Source organism: Notechis scutatus, chromosome 4, assembly GCF_049901735.1.
Source record: "Notechis scutatus isolate UNSWTSFEM ecotype Mainland chromosome 4, rNotScu1.2, whole genome shotgun sequence".
NCBI lineage: Eukaryota > Metazoa > Chordata > Lepidosauria > Squamata > Elapidae > Notechis > Notechis scutatus.
In genome coordinates this window covers 137415006-137431070 of record NC_142012.1, presented here as the reverse complement: position 1 = coordinate 137431070, position 16065 = coordinate 137415006, and the positions used below count along the sequence as shown (strand labels likewise).

General features: G+C 39.0%; 1 protein-coding gene and 1 long non-coding RNA gene across 2 annotated transcripts in view; both read left to right on the top strand.

The window, feature by feature from the left end:
* Nucleotides 1-13036, top strand: part of COL4A4 (collagen type IV alpha 4 chain) — a 65459-nt gene extending 52423 nt beyond the window's left edge. The window contains exons 39-46 of the mRNA XM_087965049.1: nt 887-994; nt 2014-2169; nt 2269-2367; nt 5217-5351; nt 6435-6551; nt 7100-7288; nt 8526-8812; nt 12728-13036. Of these exons, the coding sequence (XP_087821175.1) occupies nt 887-994; nt 2014-2169; nt 2269-2367; nt 5217-5351; nt 6435-6551; nt 7100-7288; nt 8526-8812; nt 12728-12991 (1355 nt within the window). The 3' untranslated portion in view covers nt 12992-13036. The remainder of the gene's footprint in view (nt 1-886; nt 995-2013; nt 2170-2268; nt 2368-5216; nt 5352-6434; nt 6552-7099; nt 7289-8525; nt 8813-12727) is intronic.
* Nucleotides 13037-15642: 2606 nt separating this feature from the next.
* LOC148130929 (uncharacterized) lies at nt 15643-15942 on the top strand. The gene is made up of 2 exons (XR_015749475.1): nt 15643-15743; nt 15855-15942. It is a non-coding gene; the product is annotated as an uncharacterized LOC148130929 (long non-coding RNA).
* Nucleotides 15943-16065: the final 123 nt, after the last annotated feature.

The following is a 16065-nucleotide window of genomic DNA, read 5'->3' as shown; positions in this document are numbered from 1 at the left end:
ACCAGTTCTATGGGCGTGGCTTGGTGGGCGTGGCAGGGGAAGATACTGCAAAATCCCCATTCTCTCCCCACCCTATTAACCTGCTTTCCAGCTCTGTTCTCCTGGGCAGGGCAACAAAAGAAGACTCAGCTAATCAGCTGGGACTCAGGAAGCAGAGAATAGATGGGTGGAGACCAGTCAGAGGTGGTATTTGCCGGTTCTCTGAACTACTCAAAATTTCTGCTACCGGTTCTCCAGAACTGGTCAGAACCTGCTGAATACCACCTCTGAGCCCAACTACATCAGTGGGCTCCTCATCAAAGAAACACAGAAGAGCCCTGAACATAGCAAGGTTATGGGTTATACTGTATAGTTTTGGCTTGTTACGTAGGAATATGAAAAAAGAAAATTATGTAAAGCACATTATGATCTCTAAATCAGAATGTGTTAGGTAAAACATTTGGGGATGATCTTATTTTGACACCCTACATTGCTCTACACTATTAAAATTCTATCTTGCCAGATTTCAATAATTTACCGGTAGTTCTATAAACAGTGGCTTTATTGTCGTTATATAATGCATCATTTCATATTATTCTTTTCCTCACAGTTTGAAGGGGCATCTCATTTTGTGTGTCTCTATTCCAGAATCAGAGATTCTTAGTAAATGAGTAATGTAAATTAAATCAAATGCATTACACCTCCATAGTCAGTGGATAAACAATGTTTTGTTTCTTTCAAAAGCTGCAGTAATAATTTATTGAATTCTTATACTGTCATTTTTTGCATAGTAATTAAAACATATGTGTAATACGAACCTTTTCTTAAGTAAATGTGACAGGAGAAAGGAAGTGTATTAAAATATGGCCAGTATTAATATTTTATCTTTATCCTTTTTTCCTTGCAGGTAAGCCAGGCATTTCTGGTTCTGCTGGCCTTATGGGTCAGCCTCCTGAAACTAGAACTTGTGGCTTTCCAGGAGACCAAGGTCCAGCTGGCTCAGATGGCATTAGAGGTACTTCTAAAGCAGTATTTGAATAACAGAATTGCAAAAGTAGATTGATTGACCCAATTAAAATCATTTGACCTCTTCCAGAATTGCTCTTAGGGAACATTTTTAAAATCCATACTAGAACTAAAGAGGGTCCTCTCCTTTAAGACTCTAATCAAAAAGTGGTCTTTTACTGGGTTTTTATTGTGTTGCAACTGAAAAGCTTTGGGGGCAATGGTGGCCTTTAAACAGTGTTACAAATGAATTGCTTGCTTGCTTGCTTGCTTGCATTTGGTTATAACAGCAAAATTGATTATCAAGCAAGATTTAACTTGGGCCCAAGAACTTTAAAGAAATGTTTAATAATCTGAACAGAATAGTACACTCTAGGCACACAGAAGTTTTACAAAACCTTTTACAGTAATCCTTTCTATATAACTCCACTTTTACTCTTGGGCCAAGATGGGTAGCATACAAATTCAATAAATAAGTAAGTAAGTAAATAGAAAATTAAAATTCTGTTGTGATATTGATAAATCAAAAGTATATTCACAATATTGGACAACCTAAAACTATGTTGCCTACGGTTGGACTTAAGCTTAGTACACAAAATTATCTATTACAATGTCGTACCAGTCAATGACTACTTCAGTTTCAACTGTAACAATACAAGAGCACACAACAGATACAAACTCAATGGAAACCGCACCAAACTTGATTGCAGAAAGTACGACTTCAGCAACAAAGTGGTCAATGCCTGGAATGCACTACCTGACTGTTGTTACATCCTCAAACCCCCACTCCTTTAACCTTTAACTCCTTTAACCCCATTCCTTAGAGGTTTGTTAGGGGCATGCATAAGCGCACAATCATGCCTACCATTCCTGTCCTATTGTCCCCTTTATTCGTATCTATTTCCTGTATTCTTACTCTTCTTTATTCTTATACCTATTATCTTGTAAGCAATTGAAAAAAATCAAATATATAAAATAAATATTGAACATTTTCATATTTGTTACTAATCATTTTAATTTTTATTTCAGGCCCACCAGGCAAACCTGGGCCTCCAGGAAAAATTATACTTATTAAAGGAGATCCAGGGGACTCTGGTACTTTGGGCTCACCCGGTGTTCCTGGTCCATGTGGTAAACAGGGAACTAAAGGTTTTCCAGGAAACCAAGGAAGAAAAGGCTCAAAAGGTATGTATGAAATCATTAGTTTAGCACAAATTTAAATTTCGAATTAGAAATTTCTGGTGGTAGAGATGTGGCACTGATCTCTTTTTTCTCATTGTTGAGGTCTGACAGGGAAGCCTGGTCTGCAAGGACCACCTGGTGTCCCCGGGGAGCCTGGAGCTCAAGGTCTTCAGGGGCCAATTGGTCCTGTGGGCCAAAAGGGTAAGTCTTAACACGTTGGGCATTTTTTTAAAAAATTTTTTTGACTGTTCTGAATTCACAATTCAAATTATATGATCGCCAAATTACAATAAATAAAAGTAATTTTAAATCCAGTGATGTGGATAAAACTTCAAAGTCAATTTAGATAGCTCACTTATGTATTTTTTTTCTCCTACTGTTGTAATGAAAGATGAAACCAGATGTACTAGCCCGACTGTGTCATTAGGCTGAGTCATCTCAAGCAGCTGGCTGAAAGAGAAGCATATTGTTATTTATTTTATTATAATTTCATTTTTATTGCCAGAGAAGAAAGAGTGTTGCTGAATTTTTATTCTCAGGAGTGCATACATTAACTTTAGATATTAAATCACTTTGAATTGATGGGAAGCAAATCCTGTTTGCTGCTTTTCCTAAGGCAGCAAAATCTTGAGCTCACACTTCAAGTCACAGCAATTCTTGTTGTATTTGTCAACCTTATCAATTCTAAGACGTGTGAACTTCAACCCAGAATGTCTCAGCCAGTGACTCTGGGAGTTGAAGTCCAAACATCCTAAATCAACTAAGATGATTAAAACCTTAGAGACAAAAACATATAATGAACAGTTGCAGGTATTGGATATGGCCAGTCTAGAGAAAAGAAGGGCTAGGGGTGACGTGATAGCAGTATTGCAGCATTTGAGCGGCTGCCAGAAAGAAGATGGGGTCAGCTTATTTTCCAAAGCACCAGAAGGCAAGACAAGAAATAATGGATGGAAATTAATCAAGGAGAGAAGCAACCGGGAATTAAGGTGAAACTTTTAAACAATGAGAACAATTAACGAGTAAAACAGCTTGCCTTCAGAAGTTGTAGGTGCTTCATCCCTGGAGCTTTTTAAGAAAACCTGTTTGAAATGGTATAGGACTGGGGCTACAACCCTGGGCTGCAGCCCACTTCCCGGCCATGGCCTGTTTGAAACTGGGCAGTGAGAGAAATGGGCAAGCGTGCACACGTGAAGCTCCACTTGTGTGATCAGAGGGTGCTTGCGCTCCTGTGTGAAACTCCATTTGTACAAGTGGATTTGCACAAGTGCAGCTCCACATGCGAACACAAGTGCCCTCTGCTTGTGTAATTGGAGCTTCGCAGGTGAGCACAACTGCCTGCCATTTGAGCAATTGGAACTTTGTGTATGAGCACAAGCACCCTCCGCTGATGCGCAAAGCTCCATCCATGCAAGTGGAGGGCACATGCGTGCTGCTCACACAAATGGAGCTGTGCATGCGTGCATGAACATGCCACCCACATGCTGCACTGGACTGAGATGCTGAGCTGGAAAGGTTGGGGGCCACAGGTATAGGGTCTCCTGCTTGAACAGGGGATTGGACTAGCAGACCTCCAAGGTCCCTTCCCGCTCTATTCTGATCGATTGAATTTGATAAAGTTGTGGAACACTGTCCTATATTATTCTGTCTCCATGATTTTCTCCCTACATGTGAAATGGCTGTCATGATCTGATCCTTGTCCTGTATCTACAAGGTTACGAAGGTAAGCTAAAGAAGGATGAGAATATTTTAGAAAGTATTTTCTTGAGTGCTTGTTGATTTCACACTTGCCCTCAAATCTCATTCTGTTGTGTTAATTAAAACATTCTAATAACGTTCCTCCTGACCATAGAAAAATACCTTTTAGTCCCTCGCTGTTTTACTGATGTGGGGGACAGGGCCAAGTACTGGCAAAGGCAATTTCTTGGAAGAAGTTATATACATGTAATGTAAATTTTTATCTCAGTGCTACACAGAAATGAAAAAATAACAGGACTGTAGAATGTTTTGTTAATAATTAGGGAAACGTGCTTTGGATTCCACAGGGACAAAATGATTGCACCTGGCTCTTTAAAGACGTTGTGCCTTTTCCTGGTATTGCATGATGATTGGAAATCACAGGGGGAAACGAGAGAATATTGTATGGTGATGCTGTTTATTGATCAACTTTTTAAGAACACTTGACTTATAAAAGTACAAATCATAAAAGAATGATGAACATCGAGAAAGAGCAAAATAATTACACCTCTTTTGCCTAAACCACATCCTCGAGGGTGATGCTATCCATCCTAGCCCAAGGCCTAGGGAGAGAGCTAGACTTTAACAGTTCATTTAAAATAACTTGGAGAGGACAATATTCTTCCAGAAGGCAGTCAATGTTTAATGAACACAGTTTAATCAATTGATTTGAAGCACACCAACCTTGCCAGCTTAAACAGGATGGGCAGACAGTACAGGTGGCACATACTGAGTCTTCAGAAAACCAGGTCATATGCCATGAAAGCCTTTATAAATCATAGTGAACACCTTGAATTACACCTATAACCCTATTGTGCAATTCATAAGTCTGAGGTGTTACATGGGTGTACTATGACATGCCCATAACTCATTTATGCAGCTTTTGATGTTCTTTAAAGGCAGTTGCATGTGGAACACACTACAATAGTCCATATGTAAGGTGACCAAAGCATGAATTTACTGAAGAACCCCTATCCAAACATTTGTTCAGGTTTAATAATTCCATTCATTTATCTCCGGATGTAGGAACCACTATTATTGTACCATCTGTCTATTACCTTTTTCAATAATGTCAGTTCACCTTAAATGCTGTTGCTGAAACAAATTCATGTTGATCACAATGTTTGAGCACAATGTATTTCTCATGATCATTTCTTTGTTATTTTTATTTCCTTTCCATTGAATAACTTTTAGATAAGAATAATAAATAAAATATAAAACAATAAAAGATCATGGGTCAAATACTGAGGGGAATTTCTCTTTACTGATATCTAATGCACTCTTAATAAGGTATTTAATGCTGCTTATTTCAGGTGATCCAGGAGAACCTGGAAAAGTTGATTACTCATCTTGTCCTAAGATTCCAGGGCCTCCTGGAGTATTAGGCCCACGAGGATCACCAGGCTTTGTAGGATTAAGAGGGCCAATTGGCTTTCCTGGACCTCCAGGTAAAAGATTGTATGACTTCAGAAACTATGTAATAAGGAAGAGGGGGAGTCTAAAAAATCTTTACTATGTATTTTCCCAAGTTAGGATTGGACAACTTCTAGAATGCTCATGTGTAGCCTCAAGAATCTTACTGTTTTAGGTAGAAAGGCCAACTGTGGAAGGTCAAAGTTTTTTCAGATCCAGTTTTGGGAGTAGAGTTATCTTAGGGAATAAAATAGGTGTATGAAACACACAATAATTACTTGAAAATGCAAAGTAGTCACTTTTCTGTTTTAGAAATGGATTTAAGGAATAAAATGGGTATCCTAAGATTTCCCCAAGCCCTAACACAGAAAGGCTAAACTTTTCAGGCCCAACACTTTCATAATATCCTGTAATTGAACAAGTTATGTGTAGCTCCCTGCCAGGGCATATCAAAGTATATATATAAGACAGCCAGTTTGGTCTAGTGGTTAAGGCATCTGGCTAGAAAGACTATAAGTTCAAGTCCCATCTTGGTCATGAAAGCCAACTGGGTGAATTTGGACTAATCACTCTCCCCTCAGCTCGACCCACCTGACAGGACTGTTGTGGGGAAAATAGGAGATGGAAAGGGTGTGTTTGGATATGTTCTCCAGCTTGAGTTATTCGTAAAAATAATAAAGGCTGGATATAAATATATAAATAAAATATTTATCTACGACTGGCCCATCCCTATGTTTGTGCACCTTCATTTTACCTTCAGCTTTATGTCACCAATTTTTACAGTGTTTTCCTTCCACTGAATCAAATTTCTTATTCCACTTAATATCAAAGCACTGTTTTTCAAACTTGGCAACTTTAAGTTATGTGGAGTTTCCCATGCTCACTGGGGAATTCTGGGAGTTGAACTCCGCAACTTTTAAAGTTGCCAAATTTGAAAAATACTGATGTAAAGTGTTATATTTCCATAGTGTATTGCCAAATGTAAGTTTAGTCATCAGAAAGCTTGCAGTATCTACACAGTAGGAGTCTGGTGCTTGTTCTAGAGACAGGAAAGGGGATAGCTATGTACGCATAGTGTGGAATTATATCTATTCTCAAATAAATGTGATGTATTTTAGGAAATAAAGGAGAAGAAGGTTCATTAGGTGAGCAAGGGCTAGAAGGCTTGCTCGGACCAGCAGGACCTGATGGTGATCAAGGTGACATGGGAGAAAAAGGAAACACAGGGCCACAAGGTTCTACTCTATTTTATTTGCTCTTCTTTTAGAGTAGATTTGTTTTGCAAATGGATAATGTTTAGATAATAAATATTGGCAATTGTGATTTTTTTTTATTTGGAAATATTGAACCTGCATCCTCATGTTTCTATCCCGTACGAGCAGAATCTAAGCTCTCTACATTTTTCAGGTCAAATGCAGATAGATATAGATAGATAGATAGATAGATAGATAGATAGATAGATAGTGAGATAATAAATGATTGATAACTAGCTGATAGATCAGACAGATGATAGATGGATGGAAGGAAGGAAAGCAAAAGAGAGAAAGAAAGAAAGAAAGAAAGAAAGAAAGAAAGAAAGAAAGAAAGAAAGAAAGAAAGAAAGAAAGAAAGAAAGAAAGAAAGAAAGAAAGAAAGAAAGAAAGAAAGAAAGAAAAAGAGATTTCAAGTCTAGGAATAGAGGCCTCAACCACTCTCAAACAAATTCTAGAAAAGTATTTTTGTAAAAAATGGAGCCAACTTTTAAGTAGGTTATTACCTGTCTACCTTTTCTCCATTCCTTAAGGTCCTCCAGGCCAAACTGGGATTCCAGGGCAACCAGGATCAGCATCCACATGGAGTAGTGGGTTCCTGCTTGTTTTGCATAGTCAGTCAGAAACAGAACCGTTTTGCCCTGAGGGAATGACAAGATTATGGACTGGATACAGTCTGCTGTATTTTGAAGGGCAGGAGAAAGCCCATAATCAAGACCTTGGTGAGCATTATAATATCTTTACTTTAAAAAGTTGTAATATTTTGCCCTTTTATTGCAAATTATATTATATCTAATTGAAATTCTTCTCTTAGAATAAAATCGGGGAGCTTCCGACATATGATCCCTTTATGAAGCGCAGTTATTAGGTGTAATTGATCTTACTAGGAATAACAAGTTGACTGTCCATTCATTTTCATATATGACATTTGTTAAACTTATTTAGAAACTAGTTATCAGACTTTTTCTTATAAGCTATTACGTGAATCTGAATCTATGCTGTTCTATTATCTATACTGGTGTAGGATAGGGACTATTTTCTATTTTGTGAGGAATCATTTTGTTTCATGTAATAGTTATTCTCTCTGCTCTCCTACTTGAACCTTCATTATCAGGTTGCCCCTGCTTAAGGTGGAATGCTCAAAAGGTTGCATCTTTGGTTTTATTTGCAATAATTTTACATGCCTGACCACACCTTCATTCATTACTAGAGTTTTAAGCATGATTTTGGAGAGTATGTTACAATCTTGATGTTACTACAAACAATTTTAAAATGAGTTAAGTTTCTTGTGGCATTTTAATTTATATAAAATATGGAATTGTCTAAGTGTTTTACTATGGACAAGTGCCACTATTTCCATTTTAAAAAAATAAATATAAATAACAAAATTTACTGTATATAATCAAAACTACATGATTGTTATAGTAACATCCTTGATGTTTTCTCAAAATACCGGAGTTGTACTTTGTATCCTATTAGCTGAATTTTATAAATCAGCAATCAAAACTTGTATGGTGGTTTGAGGAGCAAAACCTGTAACCTGGTTTGGTCTGTGCCATATGTTGGTTCATTTATCTCAGAAATGTTTACACTACTGGGACTGTTTCATCAGGGATTCAGGAAAAGATTCTTACCTCACGTTTGAAACTGACATTTAACATTTATTTTCTCCAAATGGAGTGTATCATTATGAAAATATAATCTTTATTCTAAAATTCCCATCATAAAATTGTTTATGTAACATTTAACGATTCAGACTATACAATAAGCAAAAAAAAATTGTCTGATTCATGTAGCTGTTTATTCTGGAACACGTTAGCTTTTATTTACGTTAGCATCAAAAATCCTTACCACTTATTGGTTTTGTAGAACTGAAGTGAGATAAGAAATAAATATACTCTAGCAGTTATTAATATTGTTAACATTTGGATTGGTAATTAAATCTCAATTGTTTTCTAGGTCGGGCTGGATCCTGCCTTCCAGTGTTTAGCACTATGCCTTTTACCTACTGCAATGTCAATCAAGTCTGCTACTATGCAAGTCGAAATGATAAATCTTACTGGCTTTCAAGTGCAGCTCCTTTGCCCATGATGCCCCTCTCAGATGAAGAAATAGAGCACTATATTAGTAGATGTGTAGTATGTGAAGCTCCTGCCCAAGCTGTTGCAGTTCATAGTCAAGATCAATCCATTCCTTCTTGTCCACCAAACTGGAGAAGTCTTTGGATAGGTTACTCATTCTTAATGGTAAGGCTGAATACTAGCATGATCTAACTAGCACTAGCAGTAGCTCTTAGACTTATATTCCACTTCACAATGCCTTACAACCTTCTCTAAGCAATTTACAGAGTCAGCATATGCCTCCAACAATCTGGGTCCTCATTTTACCGACCTCGGAAGGATGGAAGGCTGAGCCAACCTTGAGGCGGTCAGGATCGAACTCCTGGCAGTCGGCAGTTAGCCTGTAATATTGCTTTCTAACTATTGAGCCACCATGATAGGCTTTCTAACATGGAATATTGTCATAAAAATCCCCAGTATGAATTTCTATAATATTGACCTGATAACTGCAGTTTTCATTTGTTCATTAACAGATGTTTCTTGCTTTCAGAGTACTCTTAAAATCATCACAGTATTTTACTTTACAGTTGGATTCTATCTGATAAATACCGTGTTTCTCACATAATAAGGCCGGGCCTTATTTTTTTTTGACCCCCGAAAAAACGGCTAGGACGTCTTTTCGGGGGTGACTTAATTTCCCCCCCCCTTGCATCCTCGGGTGGGCGGGCGGCGACAGCTTGGATGTTCGGGAGACCTTCCACCACCGTTAATTTCCCTTCTCCCTTGCTGCCGTAGCGTTACAGCAACGCCGCTGCGTTTGGCGCAGCCACGTGCAGCCAGTCAGGGCTCCTCCCTGCAACCGGAGCCCTGAGGAGACACTTGGCTTCAGGCGCTCCTGTGGCCGCCTTCCCTTTGCCTTCGATGGTAAAGTGAATTATTTTAAAAACCTCCGCTCATCCTATCAGGGCCGTGCGAGCTGAGCAGAGCCGGGAAAGCAAGCCGCGGGTGTTTCCTGGTTCTGCCCAGCCCGTGCGGCTCTGCCGGCCCTGGCGGGATGAGCGGAGGTTTTAAAATAATTCACTTTACCTTCTAAGGCAAAGGGAAGGCGGCCACAGGAGCGCCTGAAGCCAAGTATACCAACAACAAAAGGCAAATCCTCAAGGTGGGCTGGAGGGAGGTGGCTACGTGCCCCCCGGGCTGCTTCAATGCAAGGTCCTGACTTGCAGCATCCTGCCGTTGCCGCCGCGTCCTCCCTCTCCGACTGCAAAACTCGTGTGCTTCGCCAAACGCTCCGAGTGAGGCGAGCTCTTTCATACATAGAGAGAGAGGGAAAGACGCCGGCGTGCTCCGAGAGGCTGGCTCTTTTCTCTAGCCGAGGCTGACAGGAAGTGCCTCCAGGGCCGTGGCAGGCAAGCCGCGGGTGTTTCCTGGTTCTCCCCAGCACGCGCGGCTCTGCCACGGCCCTGGCGGGATGAGCGGAGGGCCCGGCGGGGAGGCACTCGTTGCCTTGGTGACATTTCGGGTGCCTCCGCCGCCTCCTCGCCCATCGCAGGTGGCGGTGGCGGCGGCAAGCGGCGGCGCTTCGCTGAGGGAAAAAGAAGACAGCGCAGCCACCTTGCTTGCTTTCCCACCTGCCTGCCCCAGATGGCCTCAGGAGCGGCGGCAGTGGCAGTAGGCGCGCACACTCCTGCCGGCGAAGGGAGGAGAGGCGAGGAAAGAGAAGGGAGTGCGGCAGCAGCGGCTGTCACAGTATCGTCTCATAGCGGGGCAAGGCTGGCAAGCTGAGGTGGCCGCACCAGAGAGCGTCACTGCCGACCCCGTCGTGAGGATAAAGGAGCGGGATAGAGATTCAGTCAGAATCGGCTAGAGAAAAGGGGTCGGCAGGATGCTGCAAGTCAGGACCTGGCATTGAAGCAGCCCGGGGGGCACGTAGCCACCTCCCTCCAGCCCACCTTGAGGATTTGCCTTTTGTTGTTGGTATACTTGGCTTCAGGCGCTCCTGTGGCCGCCTTCCCTTTGCCTTAGAAGGTAAAGTGAATTATTTTAAAAACCTCCGCTCATCCCGCCAGGGCCACGGCAGAGCCGTACGGGCTGGGCAGAACCAGGAAACACCCGCGGCTTGCTTTCCCGGCTCTGCTCAGCTCGCACGGCCCTGATAGGATGAGCGGAGGTTTTTAAAATAATTCACTTTACCATCGAAGGCAAAGGGAAGGCGGCCACAGGAGCGCCTGAAGCCAAATGTCTCCTCAGGGCTCCGGTTGCAGGGAGGAGCCCTGACTGGCTGCACGTGGCTGCGCCAAACGCCGCGGCGTTGCTGTAACGCTACGGCAGCAAGGGAGAAGGGAAATTAACGGTGGCGGAAGGTCTCCCGATATGAAGTGCTCCACCAACGCAGGCAGCACCATATCCGGGCATGCAACAAAGTACTTCCAAACGGCAAGCCCCCCCCGCCATTCCCCCCCCCATTTCGCATGTTTAATATGGGCCTTAATTTGGGGGGAGGGGCTTAATTTGATTTTATGCCAATAAATCATGCTGGGGCTTCCTATTGGTGGAGGCCGTATTGTTGGAGAAACACGGTATATGACTATTAACTCTGAAGTAAACCATAAAGTAGCCTAAACCAAAGATGCTTTTTAAAAGGCAACTGGAGTTTCTTGGGGGGGGGGGGTGTTTCTTGAAAATGTTTCACTTCTCATCCAAGAAAAAATTTCAGTTCAGAACCGAAGAAGCTTCTTGGATGAGAAATGACATGTTTTCAAAGGAAAAAGCCAAAATAATCCAGTTGCCTTTTGAAAAACATCTTTTGGACAACCATGCCCTTCATGATTGAGAATTTCCATAGATATAAAGCAATCTTTTATCCTACCTTAATTCAAAAATGAGAATTGCAATAATTTACTTCTACATTTCTCCTATAAAATATTGCTGCAATAAAAGTGTAATAAACTTGATTATTTTTTAAAACTAAATTTAAAGCAGACAATTTTTTTCAATGAGAAGTCCCCAATATATTATTTAATTATACATTTTATTACTATAGTACTGCTTTTTTTGCCCTAGATTTATTTTACATTTGGATTTCATTGTTTGAGGGATAATTGTTTTATAGGTTGTGCTTACTTAATGACTAGAATTGGGAGGGGCAATATGGTTGTTCAGTGAAACATCATGTGACGATAACATTTCTTCACTTCTGCCATGGTCATTAAGTGAATCACCTGCAGTTAAGTGAGACATCATATGATTGCAACTTATGATTTTACTGCTGGGTTCTCCATTTGTTCTGCTTGTTGGAAGCTGTCTATGAAATGTGCAAAGGGCAACCATGACCACATGCTGCAAGGATTATGTCTGCTGGTTGTGATGTGCACAAATCATGATCATGTGATCACAAGTACCCTGCAATAGTTGTAAAAGCAAGGAGTGGATTCAGTGTTATCTTTTCAATGCTGTTATTACTTTAAAAAGTTGCTAAAGACGGCAGTTGTTAAGTGAGAAGTATATTTTATAGGAATGTAAAAATTCCAATACTGTTTATTTCTAAGTTTTCCAGTCTACCATAATCAGTTACAGATCAATTATGAGATCAATGTACTGAAATATTTAAGATACTTACAAAACATATAGAAGCAGTAATGACAATTAGAAAACGATGGGTTTTCTCTATAAACAGCTATTTGGGTTTTTTTCCCCCCCCCCTCTGTCTGCTCACAACAATGCAGTTTTTACTGACTGCTTGATATTGTATATAATGTTGAACCTACTGTACTGCATTTAGTGAGAAGTGCACACTAATCAGAACGACTACTGCTACATTTCCACTGGCTCCAGTCCGAATTAGGATTCCATTCAGGATCAGTACTAAGAATAAATGGGAAAGGCCGAAAGTGCCCAATATGTATTAAGCATCAGTGCTTCGAGCCTGAATTAAATTAGCTTCAAAGTGCAATGTGGATTAGAAATGTATGAAATAAATGTATTAGAAATAAATGTAGCTTCAAAGTGCAATGTGGATTAGAAATCCAAAAAAGCAGTTATCTCCGAGTATGTATGATTGGCTGGCATAGGTGATATTTTTCTTTTCCTTTTTTTTTTCAGCATACAGGATCTGGTGATCAAGGAGGTGGACAGTCTCTCATGTCACCTGGAAGCTGCCTGGAGGACTTCCGATCAGCACCCTTTATTGAATGCCAGGGTCGACAAGGAACATGTCACTTCTTCATGAATGAATACAGTTTCTGGCTAGCTACTGTGAACAATGACACACAGTTTTTATCATCCCCCATCTCAGGGACTATCAAAGATCAACAAGAACAACGCCGAAATATCGGCAGATGTCAGGTTTGCATGAAATATGCCTAGTGGATACTGAACACTTCTTGAACAGAAATAAACCTATTTTTCTCATCTTGGTGCTCTGTGTCAGTATTACATTTACAAACTGACTCAGGAATTATGAGTTGTAAAAGGGCGTATTTAAATGACATCCAGGAAGTAAAGAACTGTATAAATCAACTGCAGTAGATGAGAGATGAATACCAGCTTTGTAGTTTTTCTTAACTCATTTGTAATTTTATTTAGGTTTGGGGAATCCAAGTGATACCATCAATTGACTTATAACCATTTTCTTTCCTACTTTAGTTAGGTTTGTTTTTCCAGACAGAAAACCTTGTACTAGAAATTCCATTCACCTAAAATATTTATTTTTCTGCAGCAGTGAGAAAGCAGAGAAAGGTTTATTTATTTTGTCTTTTCCGTACTTGAGTGATACATCTATGTATTTATAGTATTTTGAATCTGCATATATACCAGTGATAAATTGTCTACCTTGTTTAAGAGAAAATTTATCAAATTTTACTTTTAAGGAACACTGGAAATGTAATACTGCAATACAGGCAATTCTTTACTCATCACCATTTGTTTAGTGACCAAAGTTACAACGGCACTGAAAAAAGTGACTTATAACTGGTTTTCATATTATGATCATTGCAAAAACGCTTTGGTCATGTGGCCAAAATTTGGGCACTTGATAACTGGCATCTATTTATAGTCATCTGATCACTATTTTTAAGCTTCCCAGCTGACTTCCAACAAGCAAAGTCAATGGGGGATTCAGATTTACTTAACAGCTACATGATTCACACAACAACTGCAATGATTCACTTAACAACATTGGCAAAAAAGATCATGAAATGGGGCACAACTTAATGTCTCGGGTCAAAGATGGTAGTAAATCAAGGACTATATGTAGTCAATATTCATTATCTTAGAAATTATTAGTGTCTGGCTTGGACAAAGCAAAACCAAAGTTTTTCTGAGCAAAATGTAGCAATAGGTTTATTTAGACACAATAATTTGTTGTTCTCACCCTTTTCATCTCATAATTTTAAAAAATGGAGGTAGACATTGCTTTGTGAGTAGTTCTAAAGCAGAAGTATGACAAAGTATCCTGATTAATTCAGGTGTAATTTTCAATAGTTTTTAAGTTAATTCCATAAAATATTTTAGTTTTAGTTTTAAGTATCTTAAGCAATTCAAGATTCTCTGTAAACTAATATACAGTAGATATTAATATCATCTCAGTAACAGGGCTACTTATATATAAAAAGCTGGACATTTCCTGAAAAGTAACACTTTCATTTTGGAGACCATGCAGTTACATGCCCAAAAATGTAAGTTCTCCTGGACAAATTGTATATTTCAATGGAAGTGTACAGAAGTTATTCATTTTACAACACAAAGCATAATATTAATTCCTTCTGCAGACATACTATTCAAGGCAGATGTGGAGGTTAGGGCATCTCTCCAGTTCATAATTTATTCAGTGGAAACACCAGCTTCCAATGTTTCCTGTAACTAATTTAGAATCTTCCTGTTCCTTTTTGGGATTTTTTCCCCAGTCCTACATAACTCTTCTACCTCACAGCTCCAACCAATAGTGCTCAGGAAAAAGCAAGTGATATATTTCTTTTAAAACATAAATCCTATAGATTTCCCATCTATCTAGAAAGGGAAAGCAGGAACACTGAATAAACAATTTGATAAAATATGTAACACGGTGCCCAAAGCTATTATACAAGGGGGTATATATATAAATACTGTGGCATCTCACATTTCTGCATATATGAAGCCTGGTACAGAAGGCTAAATGCCACAAAAAGACAAAATTTACCTTGTCCTTCCATTCAGAAAGCAGAAACAACATTTAAATACTCAATTCTTTGCTTTTTAACTACACTGAAAAATTTCTGACTTTTGATAGTATTTGCTTAAAGTAAGTATACATGTAATACGGAATGGACTTAATCATATTAATCTCAATTGGTAATATATCAACTTTTTTATTAAATGCATTAACATATCACCAATTAACAGCAACATATTCAAATCATAGAACTTTAATTTGACATTTTATAACATTATACAATCAATAAAGATAATATTGCAATATCAAGGTTTTTTTTTATCCTGAGAATAAATCTTTTCCTAACAGTGAGGTTGGAGGGTAGGGAGGAATAAATTCCTGAACCTTATTTTGAAAAACAGTAGCAATATAAGGACATGAAAAAAACTTATATCTCACAACAAATGTAAAAAAAAAATTCTTGCATATTGTTTTTATGCAAAATGAAGTCCGCCTTGATGTTTGTGCATTTTTAACAATTTATTCTAGCCTTATACACCAGTATCATGAGAAATGTACTGTTCCCGTGGTAACTTCAACTATCAGTGCATTGGCAGTTACTGAAGTACTATCTTTTACTTTAAATACAAAGTGTTTCATGGCTGTTTTACAGTTTAACTTTAAACTGAAAATCTACCAATACTCAATATAATTCCTATTTTATACTTAAAATTAATTAAAATTCCTTTTTAATTAGGATTCAAGGATTTTTAAATAATTGTATTGCTTTTAAAATAATAAAATTTGAACTTTTCCTAACAGTGAGGTTGGAGGGTAAGGAGGAATATTTTATTTTAACGTTTATTTTAAAATAATTTTTGACTGATGTTAAAATCTAAAAACACAATGGACAATGGGAGCATTGAGGAAGTTCATTCAAATCCTCATTGCTTCTTGGTAGGATGGTCCTCCATGAGCCTGCCCTGAGGAGTCCAAAGCTCACTGCCCAAAAGCATATGGCCTCTGTGCGTATCTTTGAAGTTCATTCAAATCCTCATTGCTTCTTGGTAGGATGGTCCTCCATGAGCCTGCCCTGAGGAGTCCAAAGCTCACTGCCCAAAAGTATGGCCTCTGTGCATATCTTTGAAGCATATTTTGAAAGAGCCATTATCAATTCTGGTTCCTGTTCGGAAGCTTAAAATCAGCATGAGATCATCTGTCTTGATTTAGACAGTAAATAAGATGTAAATAACCAAGTTGCAGTAACAGAGCTCAGGTGCAGCTCATTTGATGGTTTATTAACAAAGTACTG